The sequence below is a fragment of the Monopterus albus genome, unplaced genomic scaffold (genome assembly GCF_001952655.1).
Source record: "Monopterus albus unplaced genomic scaffold, M_albus_1.0 scaffold239.1, whole genome shotgun sequence".
Taxonomy (NCBI): Eukaryota; Metazoa; Chordata; class Actinopteri; order Synbranchiformes; family Synbranchidae; genus Monopterus; species Monopterus albus.
The window spans coordinates 362,643-383,549 of record NW_018128119.1 but is presented as its reverse complement, the minus strand read 5'-3'; the positions used below and the strand labels follow the sequence as shown (position 1 = coordinate 383,549).

Genomic DNA, 20,907 nt, shown 5'->3' with positions numbered 1-20,907 from the left:
GTACTCATTCTCGCCTGTCACTCTGAAGAAGTAGATTTCTCCCTCCTGCAGGCCTGTCACTTTGTATGTCAGTCTGTGGCATGTGTCAGTCACCCGCGTCCAACATTTCTTGTTGGCCTCACGAATATCAACAAGGTAGTTCTTGACTGGTCCTCCTCCCTCATTATCAGGAGTGTCCCAGGTTACAGTAGCAGAAGTCTTGGTCACTTCCTTGACTTCTATACGTGTAGGAGGGCCAGGGGAATCTAAGACTCTGACATTGAGTGTCAAGGAGGAGGTTCCAGCTACGTTGGACAAGGTAACAGTGTATTTACCAGAGTCATCGCGTGTTGCTTTCTCTAAGGTGATGGAAGTGAAGGTGTCTGCAGTGTCAATCACGCCACGAACTCTAAGGTCAACATCAGGTTTAGTCCATGTAGCACTGGGGATGGGTTTGCCCCTGAAGGGCACTGTAATGGTGAATGAGCTCCCATCCTTCACTATAAGAGTCTTTCTCATCTCATTACTGATGTCAAAGGTCGGCTCCTCCTCTCTCTCTTTGGCAACCTGTTTGTCTGACTCAGGACTTGGCTCACTGACTCCAATCTTGTTAATAGATTTAACAACAAACACATATTCAACCCCAGGAGTTAATCCCACCACTGTAAACTCTGTGTTCATGGTGTTCTGGACTCCAACAACCCATTCATCATCTGAAGTGTTCCTATATTCTACTCTGTAACCAGTTACAGGTGCTCCACCATCAAATAGTGGCTTATGCCATGACAGGGTGACTGTGGTCTTTGTAGAGTCAATGATCTTAGGCTTAGCAGGAGGTGAAGGCAAGAACTGTGGGTCCTCAGCCTTGGTCAATGGGCAAGGGATGCTAGGAGCGCTGAGGCCAGCAGCATTCTCTGCGAACACTCTGTACTCATACTCACAGCCATCACGAAGGTTTGTTGCTTTCACTCTGAGATCATAAACAGGTTTCTTGTTAACACGGCACCAGCGAAGGCCAGTCTTCTCACGCTTTTCAATGACATAGCCAGAGATACTGCTGCCACCATCAGAAACTGGTCTTTCCCAGCAGACTGTCATTGCCTCACTAGTAACTGAGGTGACCTGAACATTAGTGGGAGCTGCAGGCACAGTGAATGGATCCATGGCCTTTGCTGGGTCACTCTCCAGAGCCTCACCATCACCATATTTGTTGACTCCCCTGACTCTGAAGATGTACTCATTTCCTTTCAGCAGCTTGGTCACTTTGCAGGTGGTTGCTTTCATGTCTCCATAGACAAGAGTCCAAGCAAGGCGACTTGTCTCTCGCTTCTCCACAATGTAGTGCATGATTTCAGCACCTCCATTCTCCTGAGGGGGGCCCCATGTTAGGGTGCATTTCTCTGCTGTGAGGCCTGACACTGCCAAAGGTCCTGAAGCAGGTCCAGGTCTGTCCAGAACCTTGCAATTGATAGCCACAGACCTGGTTCCTGCCACATTATGAAGCGTCAGGACATACTGTCCAGAGTCCCTCCTGATAGCATCTCTAACAATCAGGGTGGTTGTGAAGTTTGTGGAGGTGATTTCACACCTGGCCTTGGCCTCAATCTCCTTTCCATCTTTAGACCATGAGACAACTGGGAGTGGACGACCAGTAATTTCAGCATCAATTCTAATAATCTCCCCAGCCTTAATGACAACTAGCTGTCTGAATTTATCTTCCAGGATAATAGTTGGAGGGTCTACATCATCCTTGACTGCAACAGGACCAGTGCTCTCCGAAGGAGCACTCAACTGGTCTGCAGAATTTTTAGCAATGACATGGAAGTCATACTGGACATCTTCTGTGAGGCCTGTAACATCAAAGTAGGTATCTTGTAGGTTGGTGAAGTTACATTTTAGCCAGCGACCATTTGGAAGTTCTTTACGCTCAACAATGTAGCCAGTAATCTTTACTCCACCATCATACTCTGGCTTCTCCCAGAAGAGGGAAACTGAGGTCCTGGTAATGTTGGTGACTCTAAGGTTATGAGGAGGTTCACATGGATCTCTGGCTGCCACAGGGTCACTGGCCTTAGAGCATGGACCAATACCAGCCACATTCTCAGCATAGACTCTGAACTGATAGAACAGGCCTTCCTCAATGCCTGTCATCTTAAACTGGCTCTCAGTCAACAGGCCTCTGTTGACCTTGGTCCACAGAATGCTGCTTTGCTCTTTGCATTCAATGTGATAGCCAATAACAGCACTTCCACCATCACTGGCAGGTCTGCCCCATACTACAAGCATGCCAGTCTTAGTAGCATGGGCAACATGGAGGTTGGTTGGAGAACCAGGAGGCTCAAAAGGATACTGAGCAATAATAGCAACAGAGTCAATGGCAGGACTCTTCCCATAACGGTTCTCAGCTGCAACACGGAACTGGTATTCTGTTCCTTGAGTGAGGTGAGACACCTTGATTGATGTCCTTGCTATAGTGGCAGAGACAATCTGCCATGTTGTTGTGGTTGTGTCTCTCTTCTCAACAACATAGTTGTTAATCTGGCACCCACCATCATAGGTAGGAGGATCCCAAGACAGAGAGATGAAGTCAGCACTCACCTCATCCACCTTAATGTTGCTGGGTGGACCAGGTTTGTCCAGGATTATAACAGACATTTCAGCTGTCTTGGTGCCAACTGAATTAGTTAGAGTAATCTCATACTTTCCTACATCTTCCTTGGTTGCATCCTTGATGACAATTTTGGATGAGGTCTTGGAGGTAAGAACACTGACCCTTGTTGTCTGCTTAAGCATCTGGCCATCTTTCTTCCAGGACACCTCAGGATGAGGTCTGCCTTTGAAGGGAACATCAATCTTCAGGTCCTCTCCTGCTTTTACACTGAATGTGTTAAACAACAGGTTGATGATGGGCTCTACCAAGATGTCTTTCACCATTACAGGGGTAGCCAGAGGTTTGGCATCACTCTTGCCTTTGTCATTTACAGCAATCACCCTGAAGGAATATTCCTCTCCAGTTGAGAGTCCATCAATAGTAGCCTCCAATGCTTTGACTTCACTGCATACAGTCCATTTCTCATCTCCTGTAGTCTGCATCTCAACAATATAGTTTGTAATCTTGCTGCCGCCATCATGATCGGGTTTCTCCCAGGAAAGGGTGACAGTGTGACGAGTCACATCAACCAGGACAATCTTACCAGGAGGCAGAGGAGCCTCAGATACCTTGACTTGATCTGTGAAGGCAGGCAGACCTACTCCTAGTTCATTCACAGCCAACACACGGAAATAATATCGGCCTCCCTCTTGCAGGTCAGAAATAAGATACGAGTTCCTCACACAGTTAGTGCAAACACTGGTGAAAGCCATTCTCTTCTGCTCTCTCTTCTCCACTATATAGTGTGATATCTTGGCCCCACCATCAATTAGAGGAGGCTCCCAGGAGAGGGATACAGAATTTCTCTTCACATCTTTAACCTGTAGATTGGTAGGAGCACTGGGGGAGTCCAGAACTCTGACATTGATGAAGGCTGATTTGGAGCCACTGAGGTTCTCAAGGGTCAGTATATATTTACCAGTGTCAAATCTGTCAACATTGTCAATAACCAGCATTGTGTAAGAGCTTGTGACTTCAATCTGGGCACGTTCATTCAGAGTGCCATCAGCCTTTGACCATCTGACCTCAGGCTCAGGGTTGCCCCTGATTGTCACAAACAGACGCAAAGTGGCAGTGGCACGAACACTGACCATCTTTCTCAGATCAGCATCTAGTTCAATTTCAGGAGCTTCCAACTTCTCTGCAGCGATCACAGACCCAGGTAGGTCCACAGGCTCTCCTACTCCCTCACAGTTAACAGCACAAATGCGGAAATTGTACTCTGCATTTTCCTTTAGTTTCTTTACAGTGTAGTCAGTATCTTGGACACCAGTGGGTGGTGTGCAAATGATCCACTCATCATCTGCTGCCTCCTTCATTTCAACAACATATCCACTGATCTGTGCTCCACCATCATAGATTGGCCTGGACCAGGACAGGGAAACTGTTGTGCTTGAATGATCTGTGACTTTAGGGTTATTTGGAGGTCCTGGTGGGTAAATGGCATCACAGGCCTTGATGTACTGAGTTGGTGTGCTAGGTTTTCCAATGCCAGCAGCATTTTCAGCTGAGACCCTGAACTCATAGGAGTGGCCCTCTGTGAGGCCAGTACATCTGAATCTCAGGTCACTCAGCCTCTTTTTGTTGCACTTGGTCCATCTGATGCCATCCTTGTCACGCTTTTCAAGAATATATCCTTCAATCTCAGCTCCTCCATTATCCTCTGGCCTCTCCCAAGTAAGCACCATGGAGTCCTTAGTGATAGCGCTGGCCTCTGGGGTAGAAGGGGCACTGGGAGTGGTGAAGGGGTTACGGGCAATAACAGGTTCAGATTCCAAAGGCTCACCAACACCATATTTATTTACAGCAGTTACCCTGAAAATGTATTCATTGCCAGGCAGCAGTTTTGTAATTTTGTAGCTGATGGCCTGGATCTTGGGTTCAACCACAGTCCATGACAATCGACTTGTCTCTCTCTTCTCAATGATGTAATGAGAGATGCCTGCTCCACCATCATGTGAAGGATGGTTCCAGTGCAGATAACATTTCTCAGCTGTGACTCCTTTGACTTCTAGCGGACCATCTGGAGGACCCGGTCTGTCCAGAACTTTAACATTAACTGGGATTATTTTGACTCCTCCTACATTGACGAGTTTGAGGACAAAGTGGCCACCATCCACTCTGATGCAATCCTTGACTGTCAGAATGGTATGAGTAAGTGTGGTGTTGATCTCCATTCTGGGTGTGGCTTTGTCAATCTCCTTTCCATCTTTTAACCAAATGACTTCAGGTAGAGGCTTGCCAGTGTAGTCAGCATCAATGATAAATGTTTCACCAGCATGAACAACAATTAGATCCTTGAACTTAGAGTTCATGGTGGCTTCTGGAGCCTCAATTTCATCTTTGGCAGTAATTTCTCCTGTGCTCTGAGAAGGACGGCTGGAAATGCCAGCAGCATTTTTAGCAATGACTCTGAATTCATAAACACAGTCCTCAGTCAGGCCAGTGAGTGTGAACTGGGTGTCAATGATGTTGGTGAAACTGGCCTTCATCCAGCGGGTATCAGGACGCTTCCTCCTCTCAATCACATAGCCAGTGATTGGACTGCCTCCATCATACTGAGGCCTAGTCCACTGGAGTGTCACATGATTTCTGGTGATTTCAATAGCCTCGGGAGTGCCTGTTGGGTCACATGGGTCCCTGGCAACTGTGCTCTCAGAGACCTTGCTAGCTGGGCTGAGTCCAGCAATGTTCTCAGCATAAACTCTGAATTCATACTCAATACCTTCTTCCAGCTCTGTGGTCTTGAAACGTGTGTCTGGGATTAGAAACTTGTTGAGCTTAGTCCACAAGAGGCTGTTCTTCTCCTTTCTCTCAAGGTGATAGCCTATGATGGGGCTTCCTCCATTGTTGGTGGGAGGTTTCCATTCAACAACCATGCTATCCTTGGTTGCAGCAGAAACAATTGGTGTTCCTGGGGCAGAGGGCTCACTGAATGGATACTGAGCGATAACAGCAGGAGAGACAATGGCAGAACTCTTTCCATATCTATTCTCAGCAGACACTCTAAACTGATACTCCACTCCAGTCTTCAGCTTGGTGACTTTGATGGTTGTCCTGGCAATGGTAGCAGACACAATATGCCATGCTGTCGTGGTGGTGTCTCTCTTCTCTACAATGTAGTTGTTGATCTGACAGCCTCCAGTATACTCTGGTGGCTCCCAGGACAGGCTGACATAATTAGAGCTCACTTCTTCAATCTTCACAGGGCCTGTGGGTGGGCCAGGCTTATCAAGAATAATAACAGTAATCTCCTCTTTTGCCATTCCAGCAGTGCTGGTAGCCGTGACAGTATATTTACCAGAGTCTTCTTTATTTGCATCCTTGATGTATAGCTTGGTAGAGGATGGTGTGCTGGATACATTTAGTCTGGTTGTCTCCTTAAGAGCTTGCCCATCCTTCTTCCATTCAACTTTGGGAGTAGGGCGTCCTATCACTGGAATCTCAATCTTCAGATCCTCACCATGCTGTATACTGTAAGTGTTGAATGTGATTTTGAATCCTGGCTCAATACTTGCATCTTTAGCAGTGACAGGTGCAACCAGAGATCTAGGGTCACTCTTGCCTTTCTCATTGAAAGCGGACACTCTAAACAGGTACTCATGTCCTGTGCTAAGGCCAGTGACAGTACCCTCACAGGTTTTGGTTGTGGCAGCCACCACCCATTCATCTGAGCGCACAGGCTGCATCTCAATGTAGTAGCCTATAATCCTGCTGCCTCCATCGTGGTCTGGCTTCTCCCAGGAGAGTGAAGCTGTAGTTTTGGTCACTTCAGTCAAAGTGATCTTACCCACAGGCAGAGGAGGCTCAGAGGTCTTAACTGATTCTTCAGTCTCAGCTGGCTGTCCCACACCAAACTCGTTCTCAGCTAAGACTCTGAAATAGTAAACAGTTCCCTCAGTGAGGCCAGTGATACGGTAGCTTGTCTTTGTGCACTTGTTGTCCACATTAGAGTAAACGTTCCTGGTGGACTCACGCTTTTCAACCAGGTAATTCTTGATTCTTGCACCACCATCAATAAGAGGAGGCTCCCAGGTTAGAGTGACACTTTCTCTCTTAATGTCTTTTACAGTTAGATTAAGAGGGGCCCCTGGAGTGTCCAGAACTTTAACAGAGACAAAGGCTGATTTGGTGCCAGCGCTATTTTCCAAGTTTAGGATGTATTTTCCAGCATCATATTTGTCACAGATGTCAATCGAAAGTTGTGTGTAATCTTCCCCAGACTCTATCTGAACTTTACTGGGCAGTTCTCCATCCTCCTTGGCCCAGCAGATCTCAGGAGTAGGACGGCCCTTGAATGGAATGCAGATTCTCATTGAGCCTCCTGCACGGACAACTATTCCCTTCCTGAGTTCGGAATCCAGAATCACCTCTGGAGGCTCAATCTTATCCACAGGTTTCACAACTCCCTGGATCTCGGTGGGCTCACCAACACCTAGCTTATTGATGGCACAGATGCGCACCTTGTATTCCTGGTGCTCTATCAACTTGGTGATGGTAAATTTGGTAGCAGGAACTCCAGAGGGTGGGGTGCATATGGTCCACTCCTCTTCATCAGCCTTAGTAATCTCTACAGCATATCCTTGAATCTCACAGCCACCATCATAGATGGGCCTGTGCCAGGCCAGACTGATAGAGTTTTTAGTTGTGTCAACCACATGGGCATTGGTGGGACAGCCTGGTTCAAAGGTGGGGTCACAAGCTTTGAGGTAGGATGTAGGTGGGCTTGGCTGACCAATTCCAGCTGCATTCTCAGCAGAAACTCTGAACTCATATTCATGGTCCTCAGTTAGTCCTGTTACCCTGAAACGCAAGTCTGTCACACTGCGTTTGTTGCACTTGGTCCACCTCACTCCTGCTCTGTCTCTTTTCTCGACAATATAACCAACAATCTCTCTACCTCCTGTGTTCTCAGGGCGATTCCAGCAAACAGTCATGGAGTCCCTGGTAATGTTAGTGATCTCAAGTTCCCGAGGCGAGCCAGGAGGAACAAATGGATTTCTCATGATAACTGGCACAGACTCAAGAGGCTCACCCACGCCATATTTGTTGACGGCCATGACTCTGAAAATGTATTCATTGCCCTTCAACAGTTTGGTAACCTTGATCATTGTAGCTACACAGTCACTAGATACCACAGTCCATGCTAGCCGGCTGGTTTCCCGCTTCTGAATAATGTAGTGAGAAATACTAGCCCCTCCATCATGACTGGGAGGCAGCCATGACAGTGAGCACTTCTCCTCAGTGACATTGCTGACAGTAAGAGGTCCTTCTGCGGGGCCTGGTCTGTCCAGTACCTTCACACTAAATGGGACAGTCTTGGTTCCAGCCACATTAGTTAGAACCAGAGTATACTGTCCACCATCCACTCTGATTGCTTCTTTTACAACAAGCAAAGCCTTAAAATCTGTGTTTTTGATCTCAGCTCTTGCTGAGTTTTCAACTTCAACAGTTCCCTTGAACCACTGAGCTGTGGGAATGGGTTTTCCTTCCACATTGGCTTCGAGACTGAAAGTCTCTCCAGCACTGACAACAAGGGTCTGATTATACATAGGATCTGTCTCACACTTTGGTGGATCAACTTCATCTTTGGCTGTGATGGATCCTGTGCTCTCAGAAGGCTTGCTGATGGCACCAGCTGCATTCTTTGCAATTACTCTGAAGTCATATTTACTGTCTTCTGTCAGACCAGTAACTGTGAATTCCTGTTCAATGATGTTTGCAAAGCTAGCTTTCATCCATTTTCCTTCAGGAAGGTCACGTTTCTCCACTACATACCCAGTAACCAAACTTCCACCATCATACTCTGGAGGAGTCCACCTCAGCTTCACTAAGTGCCTGGTTACAATCACAGCCTCAGGACGGCCTGGAGGATCACATGGGTCATGAGCTACATAGCCCTCAGAGACTTTGCTGCATTTTCCAATGCCAACAATATTTTCAGCATAGACTCTGTACTCATATTCAATGCCTTCCTCAAGAGGAGTAGATTTAAACCTGCAGTCTTGAATGAGCATTTTGTTGATCTTGGTCCAGAGGATACTGTTCTTCTCTTTCCTCTCCAGGTGGTATCCCAAGATGGCACTGCCTCCATCATATGGGGGTTTGTGCCACTCAACTAGCATGTAGTCTTTAGTGTACAAAGACACAAATGGTGTTCCTGGTGGCCCAGGCTCCTGGAATGGATACTGTGCCACAACAGGCTCTGAATCAATTGCATAACTCTTTCCAAATCTATTCTCTGCATAGATTCTGAACTGGTATTCAGTGCCCGTCTTCAGATTGATCACTTTTAGTGTAGTTCTGGCCACAGTGGCAGATACAACCACCCAGCTGGTTGTTGTTGTGTCTCTCTTTTCCACCACATAGTTAGAGACTGGGCAGCCACCTACGTATGTAGGAGGTTCCCAGCTAAGAGTGATGCTCTCCGCACTGATGTCCTCCAATTTGACAGGTCCTGTAGGTGGACCTGGTTTGTCCAGGGTGATCACCTCAATAGTGGCATCTTTGGAACCCAGGGTATTGGAGACATTGATGCTGTACATGCCTCCATCCTCTCTGGTGGCATCCTTTATGGTGAGGGTAGTGTGATGTGCTGTGTCAGCGACATTGACTCTGGTGGTCTGCTTAAGGACAGTGCCATCCTTGGTCCAGGTGATGGTAGGCTTTGGATGACCAGCAACAGGGACCTCTATTTTGAGGTCATGCCCCACCTGGACAGTGTAGGTGCTCATTTGGGGTCGAACTGCAGGCTGAATCACAAGGTCCTTAACTACAACTGACTGAGCTAATTGTCTGGGGTCACTTCTGCCCTTGTCATTTACAGCAACAACTCTGAACTGATATTCCTCTCCCTTGAGTAAGTTTGTCACTACAGTCTCCAGTGCCTTCACACTAGCACACACAGACCAAGCGTCACTGTCTTCAGGTGCCAGTTCTACTTCATAGTGACTGATCCTACTGCCACCATCATGTTCAGGCTTCTCCCAGGTGAGAGTTACAGTGCTGCGAGTAACATCAACAACACTGACTTTACCAGGTGGCTGAGGCTTCTCAGATATTTTAATTGGTTCTATAGTTTTAGCAGGGAGCCCCACACCATATTCATTCTCAGCCAGGACTCTGAAAAAGAAGATTCCACCCTCTGGAAGAGGCTCAACTTTACATGACATCTTATTGCAGGTGGTGACTGGAGAGTAAACTTTCCTGGTGCTCTCACGCTTCTCTACAATATAATGCTTAATCTTTGAGCCACCATCTAGAAGTGGAGGCTCCCATGTAAGAGTGAGAGAATTCTTGGTAATCTCTTTCACCATTAAATTAGTTGGAGGACTTGGTGAGTCCAGGACTCTGACACTGATGAAGGCCGATTTTTGTCCACTGGCATTCTCTGCAGTCAGGGTGTACTTGCCACTGTCATATCTGTCAACATTCTCAATAACAAGAGAAGCATAGCTCCCTGTATTGTCGATCTGGGCGGTCTCCTTAATCTCACCCTCAGCTTTGCCCCATTTCACCTCAGGAGATGGACGACCTCTGACAGGAACAAACAGCCTGAGAGTGCTTGCTGCCCTGATGTTGATCATCTTTCTCATATCAGCATCCAGGTCAAGATCAGGAGCCTCAAGCTTCTCCTCTAGAAGAATTTTTCCTGGGACATCAGCGTGCTCACCAACACCAACTTTGTTGATGGCACACACTCTGAACTGGTACTCATGCTTCTCCAGAAGCTTTGTCACTGTAAATTTAGTGTCTGCAATTCCAGTGGAAGGAGTGCATATAAACCACTCATCAGATGCCCCATTGCAGACCTCAACAATGTAAGCCTGAATCTCACAACCTCCGTCATAGATAGGTTTGCCCCATGTCAGGGAAACAGTAGACCTAGATGTGTCCATCACCTTGGGGTTGTTTGGTGGGCCTGGTTTGAAAATAGGATCCAGTGCTTTGTAGTACATCATTGGTGCACTAGGTGTACCAACACCTGCAGCATTCTCAGCAGCAACTCTGAATTCATAGCTATGGTTTTCTAGGAGCCCTGTCACTCTGAATCGTAACTCACTCACTGTGCGCTTGTTGCACCTGGTCCATCTCACTCCATCTTTGTCACGTTTCTCAACAATGTATCCCTGGATGGGGCTGCCACCATCATTGGTTGGTCTCTCCCAGGTCACTACCATTGAGTCTTTGGTGATTGTAGATACTTCTACCTCTTTTGGTGGGTTAGGAGTGACAAATGGATTTCTGGCAATCATTGGCTCAGATTCCAGAGGCTCACCAACTCCATATTTGTTGACTGGGATCACTCTGAAGATGTACTCATTGCCAGGAAGAAGTTTGGTGATCTTCAGGTTCAGTGCCTGAACCTTTGGGTCTACTACTGTCCAAAGCAGTCTGCTGGTTTCCCTCCTCTCAACAATATAATGGGAAACACTGCTACCGCCATCTTGTAAGGGAGGTTTCCAAGCAATGGAACATTTTTCACTGGTGACACCATAGATGGAGATAGGGCCCTCCGGTGGACCTGGTCTGTCCAGAACCTTCACATTAACATTGACAGATTTCTCTCCTCCAACATTCTTTACCAGCAAAGTGTACTGACCTCCATCAACACGGATGGCTTCTTTAATAATTAAACAAGCTGCAAAATCTGTGTTGTTGAGCTCTGTGCGAGCTGCTTCAGTGATCTCTTGGCCTTCCTTCAGCCAGTGTACTGTGGGAACAGGCTTACCATATATAGCAGCCTCTAGCTTGAATGTCTCTCCAGCATTTACCACCACACCCTGGGAGTACTTAGCTTCCAAGTCAATCTTGGGTGGGTCTACTTCATCCTTGGCAGTGATGGCTCCAGTTGAATCAGAAGGCTGACTGAAGACCCCCGCTGCATTCCTAGCAATGACACGGAACTCATATATCTGATCTTCAGTAAGTCCCGTGACAACAAATTCAGTCTCAATGATGTTGGTGAAACTGGCCTTCATCCAGCGGCCAGCGCCCTCCTTCTTTTCAACCACATAGCCTGTGATCTTGATGCCACCATCATATTCAGGTTTTGTCCATCTGAGTGTCACCTGGTGTCTTGTCACAATAACAGCCTCTGGTTTTCCAGGTCTGTCACAAGGATCTCTGGCTACTTGCATTTCACTCAGTTTGCTGGCTTTGCTGATGCCGACAATGTTTTCAGCATAGACTCTGAATTCATATTCAATACCTTCTTCAAGACTAACAACCTTGAATCTGGTTTCTGGAATTAGTTGTTTGTTCTGTTTCACCCACAGTATACTGTTTTTCTCTTTGAGCTCTAAGTGGTAGCCCAGAATTTTGCTTCCACCATCATTGCTTGGTTTCTCCCATACAACTACCATGCTCTCCTTGGTGGGTGACTGCACCACAACAGAATGTGGCGGGCCTGGCACTTCAAATGGATACTGAGCAACAATGGTATCAGAGAGCAGAGTCGAGGACTTGCCATATCTATTTTCTGCAGCAATCCTAAACTGATACTCAGTTCCAGTCTTCAGGCGGACTGCTTTGATAGTGGTTCTGGCTACTGTGGCTGACACAATCTGCCAGTTAGTGGTAGATGTGTCTCTTTTCTCAACAATGTAATTGTTGATGCTGCAACCACCATCATACTCTGGTGGACTCCAGGACAAAATCACACTGTCAGCAGTGACCTCATCCAGTTTAACTGGGCCAGTTGGAGGCCCAGGCTTATCCAAAACAACAACACTGATGTCTGTAGATGCCTCTCCAGCTATGTTGGTCAATTTAATAGTGTATGTCCCCGCATCATCTCTGCAAGCCTCCTTAATAACCAGGAGAAGGTTATTGTCTGTGGCTTCAGCATTTACTCTTGTTGTCTCCTTGAGAACAGTACCCTCTTTGAGCCAGGTTGCTGTAGCCTTTGGACAGGCAGCATATGGCACATCTATCCTCAGATCATCTCCTGCTAGCACACTGAATGTGCTAAAAAGCAGTTTGAAGGTTGGTGAGATGACAAGGTCTTTTGCAATCACAGGCGCACTGAGAGGGCGTGGGTCACTAACTCCCTTTTCATTCATGGCTGAGATACGGAACATATACTCCTCTCCCTGTGTAAGGCCAGTGACAAGAGCCTCATTGGTCTTTACCACCATGACCTGGCTCCACTTATCACTGTCATAACTCTGCATCTCAACAATATAGCCTGTGATTTTACTACCACCATCATGGTCAGGCTTTTCCCAAGTCAGTGTGATGCTGGTCCCAGTAACTTCACGAACAGACACTTTGCCAGGTGGTAGAGGCCTCTCTGACACTTTAACTGGTCGAATAGTCTCTACTGGGAGACCAATGCCATATTCATTCTCAGCCAGGACCCTAAAAAAGTACATTTTTCCTTCCTCCAGGTCTCCAACTTTCCAACTTGACTTATGGCAGCTGGCACAAACAGTTGAGTAAGCCTTTCTAGTTGACTCACGTTTCTCCACAATGTAGCTGCGAACTCTGGAACCACCATCAATAAGAGGTGCATCCCAAACAAGGGAAACTGAATTTCGAGTGACCTCCCTTACGATCAGATTTTGAGGTGCTCCAGGAGTATCTAGCACCCTGACGTTAACAAAGGCTGTCTTGCTTCCTGAGGCATTCTCTACCATCACCATGTATTTACCTGCATCAAACCTGTCAACATTGTCTACCTGAAGAATGGTGAATGATGAGGTGATTTCAATGTTAGCTTTGTCCAAGGATTCACCATGCTCTCTGGACCATATAACTTCAGGTGCTGGTCTGCCTTTGAAAGGAACAAAGAGCCTAAGTGTGCTGCAGGCTCTGAGGCAGATCACTTTACGCAGATCTTCCCCAAGTTCAATTTCTGGAGGAAGCAGTCTTTCCTCAGCCTTAGGGGTTCCAGGAACAGCAGCAGGTTCTCCAACTCCTTCACAATTAGTGGCACAGATGTTTATTTTATACTCTTGATTTTCCTTCAAGTTGGTGATAGTGAAGGAAGTGGCTGTCCATCCCTTCTTGGGAGTATGAATTGTCCATTCATCCTCCTCAGGCAGGCAGGTCTCCACAATGTAACCAGTAATTTCAGAACCACCATCATAGACAGGCTTGTTCCAGGCAAGGGTGATGGAAGACTTGGTTGTGTCCAGCACTCTGGGGTTTCCTGGAGGTCCAGGCTGGAAGATAGTATCTACGGCTTTGTAAAATGGACTGGAAGGACTAGGCTGACTTAGACCAGCATTGTTTTCAGCAAAAATTCTGAATTCATACTCATGTCCTAGTGTGAGGCCAGAGACCTTGAATCGCAGGTCAGTTACAGTTCTCTTGTTGCACTTTACCCAGCGCAGGCCAGTCTTTTCCCTTCTCTCAATTATATATGTGTTTATTGCACTGCCTCCATCATGTTCAGGGCGCTCCCAGCAAACAACCATTGAATCCTTGGTAATTGTGGTGACTTCAGGCTGCTGTGGTGGGTCACTGGGGACATAGGGGTTTGCACAAAGGACAGGTTCAGACTCCAGAGGTTCACCTACTCCATACTTGTTAACAGCCATGACTCTAAATATGTATTCATTGCCTTTCAAAAGCTTCGTGACCTTGAACCTGTTCGCCTGAAGGTCTGTGGCCACATTTGTCCATGCCAACCTACTAGTCTCACGTTTTTGAATAATAAAGTAATCAATCTTGGCACCACCATCATGTGTTGGATGCAGCCAATTAAGGACACACTTCTCAGCAGTGACATCAGTAACAGTAAGGGAGTCTGGTGGTCCAGGCCTGTCAAGCACCTTTACATTGAATGTGAACTTGGCAAAGCCACCTGGATTGCTGGCAGTCAGAGTAAAAGCACCACCATCTCTCCTCAGAGAATCTTTGTTTATTAGAGTTGTGTGGAATTCAGATGTCTTTATCTCTAGCTTAGCTGTATCCTCAAGCTCCTTTCCTTCCTTGGTCCATACCAGAGATGGGAGTGGCCTGCCAGTTACACTGGCTTCCAGCTTGAATACCTCTCCTGCCATGACAACAATGCTGCCACTGTATGATGCATCAACATCAAGCTTGGGCTCTTCAATGTCATCTCTGCATGTGATTGCCTCCGACGGCTGAGATGGAGCACTAACAGCACCAGCCGAGTTTCTAGCAAGCACACGGAATTCATAAGTGGCATCTTCTGTCAGGCCACTGACTGTGTAGATGGTTTCCAGAATGTTGTTGAAGTTGGCTTTGAGCCAGCGTCCACTGGGCATCTCTCTCCTCTCAACTGTGTATCCTGTGATGGAAAATCCACCATCTCCCTCTGGTTTGGTCCATGATACCGTCACCTCATGCCTGGTGATATTCAATGCCACTGGCTTACCTGGTGGGTCAACTGGGTCCAAAGCATACACAGATTCAGAGGCTTTGCTTGGTTTGCTAAGACCAGCCATGTTTTCAGCAGTAACACGATATTCATATGCAATTCCATCAACAAGGCCTGTTGATTTGAATATATTTCCAACAACAAGAGCTTTGCTAATCCTTTCCCACAAAATACTGTTTTTCTCTTTTCTGTCCACATGATAACCCAGAATGGCACTGCCTCCATCAGAGGGTGGCTCATTCCAACTCAGAGTCATAGCATCCTTACTGAAAGATGTCACCACAGGAGCACCTGGCTGGCCTGGCACATCAAATGGATATGCAGCCACCACTGGATCAGAGACAATGCAAGGCCCAATGCCATATCTGTTCTGGGCCTTGACAGAGAACTGATATTGAGTTCCAGTATTGAGTCGGGCTGCCTTGAATGTAGTGCGGATAACTGTGGCTGCCAACTCCACCCATGAAGTACCGGTAGTCTCCCGCATCTCAACAATATAATTGTTAATAGGAACCCCTCCATCATTTTCTGGTGCCTCCCAGGACATAAGAACATAGTCACAGGAGACCTCTTCCAGCTTGATGGGACCAGTTGGGGGACCTGGGATGTCATGGACCAGGACTGTGATTGTCTCTGTTATTGTACCCAGCATATTCTTTCCAGTCATTAAATATTGGCCTCCATCAGTCCTCCTGATTTCATTAATGTTGAGGATAGTTGATGTTGGTGTAGTTTCAGTGTTGATTCTTTGTGTCTCCTTGAGCACCATATCTCCCTTCTTCCAGGAAACCACAGGCCTAGGTTTGCCAAGCACTGGAATCTCTACCTTGACACGGTCCCCTGCCTTGGCAATGACCGTCTTTTGGTAGACTCCACGCAGGTCAAAGGAAGGAGCAAAAGTCTGCTCTTTAATAATAGCAGGCCTGCTCTCACGGGGATCGCTCCTGCCTGATGCATTGACAGCCATTATACGGAAGGTATATTCTTCCCCTTCAGTTAGATCTGTTACAGTGTAATCTAGAGCTTTGATGGTCGCCACATGGAACCATTGGTCAGTGTCTTTTTTCTGTGCTTCAATGACGTAGCCGGTGATCAAGCTGCCACCATCATGCATAGGCTTGGGCCATGCAAGGCTGGCACTGTTAGCCGTCACATCTGTGACATATAAGTTTTCTGGTGCAGATGGGGCCTGGGACACCCTGATGGGCTCAGGGGTTTCAGCAGGCTCACCTATGCCCAGGTCATTCTCAGCAGAGACACGGAAGTAGTAGTATGTTCCCTCCTCAAGGCCTGTAATTTTGAAGGCGCACTTCTGCCATGTGGTGTGAATCACAGTGTAGGACTTCTTGGTGGCTACTCTCTTTTCAATAATGTAATTGTGAATCTTAGAACCACCATCAATTAAGGGGATTTCCCACTGGAGAGTAATGCTGTTCTTAGTGATCTCTCTAGGTTTGAGATTGACTGGTGGTCCTGGTGTGTCCAGAACTTTCACATTAACAAAGCCAGTCTTTTTTCCAGCAACATTCTCCAGACAGAGGTGGTACTTTCCAGCATCGTATCTGGTGCAGTCAGGAATAACCAGCAGACTGTAGGATTCTGTGGTGTCAATGTTTGCACGTGTTTTCAGGTTGGTATCATCTTTGCTCCAAGTTACTTCAGGAACAGGACGACCCCTGATGGGAACAAACAAACGAATTGAACCACCAGACCTGACCACCAGGGTTTTCCTAAGTTCAGCATCTAGTTCAAAGTCTGGCGATCTCTCCTGGTCCACCAGTTCAATCACTTTTTCAACCTCTGCAGGTTCACCAACTCCCTCAGAGTTTACAGCACTGACTCTGAAGTGGTATTTGCCTCCTTTTTGAAGTTTACCAATAACATATTTAGTAGATTTCAAGGGGTACTGTGTCTCTGTCTCCCAGTCATCATGGCCCTCCTTTCTGTATTCAACAATATATCCCTCTACTTCAACACCACCATCATAGTGGGGTCTGCCCCAGGTGAAGGTTGCTGTGGTTTTTGTGGTGTCTGTAATCCTGGGGTTGGATGGAGGACCAGGTGGATCTACAAAACGAGAACACAGGAAAATAATTCAATGTGGACCTTATTACAAGGACTGTTTGTGTACTTAACTTTCTTGCATACAGTATGAAACTCCTTTTTTAAATTGTAATTCAAAATCAAGGGAGAAGTTCTGTTTTACTTACACACAATGTCCTTGGTCATCACAGGGCGTGATGGCTCACTTGGCTCCCCAAATCCAGCCTTGTTCTCAGCAGTGACTCTAAACTCATACTCTACTCCTTCGTTCAGGCCTTGCACCTTAAAGCGCAGGTCAGGGATCATCCTCTTAGAGGCTCTTACCCATCTCATTCCTCTCTTCTCTTTTCTCTCTACACAATATCCTCTGATGTCACTTCCTCCATCTTGTGCTGGTCTCTTCCATGAAATGGTAACAGCATTTCTGCTGACGTTATCAATCTCTGGTGTTGAGGGTGGGCCTGGTGGGCCTGGCAAAACAAAATATTCAAGAATATTCTTATCAGCTATACCATGAACTCTTAGCTTCACAGGCTTTATTTTTTTTTTAATGAAAATTAACCCGAACTATTACCTTGTTCACTTCATATTGTTTTTATAATCCTATGATTATCAGAACATTTGCATTTTTATAATTTTCTTATAATGATATATAAACCATATACACTTACAGAAACTGTCAACCATTTTGACTGGACCAGACTGGGTTGAATCTCCAGTGCCATACTGGTTCACAGCAGACACCCTGAAAATGTACTCATTGCCTTTGATCAGTTTGGTAGCAACATGTCTGCAGTCTATGATGTTGTCAGCTAACTTGGTCCACAGCAGACGGCTCGTCTCTCTCTTCTCAAGAATGTAGAACTTAATAGAGCTGCCTCCATCCTCCTCTGGTGGAAGCCAGGTCAGAGTACACTTCCCAGCTGAAATGTTACTGGCTTCAATGGGGCCTGGAGGTCCAGGCACATCCAGGACCTTCACCTTTACATGTTCTTCCTTAATCCCAAAAGGATTGCTAGCAGTGATGATGTACTCTCCTGTGTTCTTCTGGCTTGCATACTTAATAGCCAGAGTAGAGGACGTAGGGGTGCCGGTGATGGTGATAACTTCAGAGTTCTTGAGTTCACGGCCTCCCTTGGACCAGACAGAAGTAGGTGGAGGTTTTCCCAAAATCTCAGTGGCTGAGATCACAATGGTGTCTCCTGCCCTGACTGATACACCATCTTTCATGTCTGGGTCAATAGTTATGGTTGGGGGCTCTGCAGAGAGGATGAGAGAAAGTTGTAATATACTGTAATTACCTACAGACAACTACAGAAGAAAGTACTGCTCAACTAGCCAAATCAGTTTACTTTGAGCATACCATACTCATCCTTGCACATCAGAAGCTCAGTAGGTTCTGAAGGAACACTAATAGCCCCAGCAGCGTTCTTGGCCCTGATCCTGAACTGATACTGAGATCCCTCTGTCAGGTCAGTGACAGTGAATGCACAGTCCTGAATGTTGACATGATTGGCCTTCATCCAGGCCTTGCTACCAGCCTCCAGTTTCTCTACAATGTAGCCAGTCAGCTTGTAGCCACCGTCATATTTGGGAGCGGTCCAGGCCAGAGTGACCGTGCTCCTGGTAACATTAATCACTTCAGGCTTGCCAGGAGGATCTAAGCAAAGGTAAAACATAAAGTAAGTAAATACAGTAAGTACTTTAATAAAAAATTGGCCTCCGCATTATGGAAAAAAAACTGTGAACTCACCAATAGGATCCAAGGCAACCACAGCCTCAGTGACCTTGCTTGCTTTTCCTAAGCCAGCCATGTTCATGGCCATCACTCTGAACTCGTACTCTAGTCCCTCTATCAGGCCAGTGACTCTGCACTCCTTCACTCTCAGAGGAGTCTTACTAGCTCGTTTCCACATCAGACTGTTCTTTTCCTTAAATTCCACATGATATCCTATAAAACAATCAGGTGGTCATGATGACCGCTGTTTGCCAGCACACCTAAATACAAAATAAAACCCAACACAAACTTTTACCAGTAATCGGGGAGCCACCAGTGTCCTTTGGTTCAGCCCAAGTCAAGATGGCTGACTCATGATGGATGCTCACAATTTCTGGAGGAGCAGGTGCCCCAGGCACATCTAGAAGGAATGTAAACAGACAGAGGGATGAAAGGATTAGGAAAGAAGCTGAAATACATTCTATATACTGTATATCTATATACATGTTTTCAGGTCAGTCCCTCCCATTTTGTAACTGTAATATCTCAGCCTTGAGGGAGTTTCTTCAAATTTGGCAGAAGTATCCACTTGGTCTCAAGAATGAACAGATTACACTGTGGTGGTCAAAGATCAAAAGTGGCAACAAAAGTAGCCAGAGGCATTATTACTTATATTCCCCTGTCCTTCGTCAGCCCTATTCTCATGAACATGATAACTCAGGGACGCTTTGAAGGAATTTCTTTAAATTTGGCGCAAACATCCATGGGGATCCAAGGATGAACTGATAAGATTCTGGTGGTCAAAGGTCAAGGTCACATCCATCCGATAAACACAGTAATATATTTTATTGAATTCAGAATTAGAATCAGAATCAGCTTTACGTATGTACATGGCCTTATGCAAGGAAGCAGTGGGCAGGTGTGGGGGTTCTTCCTAAAGTCCACTGTCATCTCCACTGTTTTGAGCGTGTTTAGCTCCAGGTTGTTGCAGCTACACCATAGGACCAGCTGTTCAACCTCCAGTCTATAGGCTGACTCGTCACCGTCTCTGATGAGAACATTGACCACTGTATCATCAGCAAACTTAAGGAGCAAAACAGAGGGGTCCTTCGATATGCAGTCATTGGTATAGAGTGAAAACAGCAGAGGGGAGCACACATCCCTGGGGGGCACCTGTGCTTATTGTCCGGGTGCTGGATGTGGTTTTCCCCAGCCTCACCTGCTGCTTCCCGTCTGTCAGAAAGCTAGTAATCCACTGGCAGATGGGGGCAGGCACAGTGAGCTGTGTCAGTTTGGAGTGGAGGATGACCGGGATGATGGTGTTAAATGTAGAGCTGAAGTCCACAAAGAGGACCTGTGCATAGGCCCATGGGGAGTCGAGGTGTTTACTGCATCGTCCACTGACCTGTTTGCCCGGTAGGCAAACTGCAGGGGGTGTAGCAGGGGGTCTACGGTGTCCTTCAGGTGGGCCAACACCAGTCTTTCAAAGGACTTCATAACTACAGATGTCAGTGCGACAGGTCTGTAGTAGTTCAGTCCACTGATGGGGGTTTTCTTGGGGACTGGGATGATGGTGGAGCTGATCAGCACACACTTTCAGGGAGGAGGGAGTCACGCCATCTGGGCCTGGTGCCTTTCTGATCCTTTGTTTTTTAAAGATGCCATGCACATCCTTTTCACAGATCGTTAGAGGTGGGGGGCTGAGGGAAGGGCGGTGATTGTCAGGGGAGCAGCAGCTGCATATGAGGTGGGGAGGGTGGAGTGTTGTTAGTCAAACCTGCAGTAGAACACATTCAGGGGGGGGGGGGGGGGGGGAGGGGGGGGGGTCCTATAGCCAGTGATGCTTTTCAGGCTTCTCCACACAGACAAAGGGTAATTGGCTGAAACCTGGGCTTTCAGCTTTTCAGAGTAGCTCCTCTTTGCTGCTCTGATTTCCCTTGTCAGTGTGTTCCTGGCCTGGCTGTACAGAGTCCTGTCCCCACATCTGTAAGCCTCCTCTTTAGCATGATGAGGCTGCTTGAGTCTTGCCGTAAACCAGTGCTTGTTGTTGTTGTATGTGCAGAAGGACTTGTTGGGCACACACACATCCTCACAAAAGCTGATGTAAGATGTCACAGTGTCAGTGAGTTCATCCAGGTCTGTAGCCGCAGTCTGAAATATGCTCAG

At 46.8% G+C, this 20,907-nt stretch overlaps 1 protein-coding gene across 1 annotated transcript in view; it reads right to left on the bottom strand.

Annotated features, from left to right (window-relative positions):
* The window catches only part of LOC109971935 (titin-like), a 244,463-nt gene that overhangs the window by 29,982 nt on the left and 193,574 nt on the right, over positions 1-20,907 (bottom strand). The window contains 6 exon segments of the mRNA XM_020620505.1: positions 15-17,048; positions 17,192-17,494; positions 17,696-18,283; positions 18,388-18,684; positions 18,778-18,975; positions 19,058-19,162. Coding sequence (XP_020476161.1) covers positions 15-17,048; positions 17,192-17,494; positions 17,696-18,283; positions 18,388-18,684; positions 18,778-18,975; positions 19,058-19,162 — 18,525 coding nt within the window.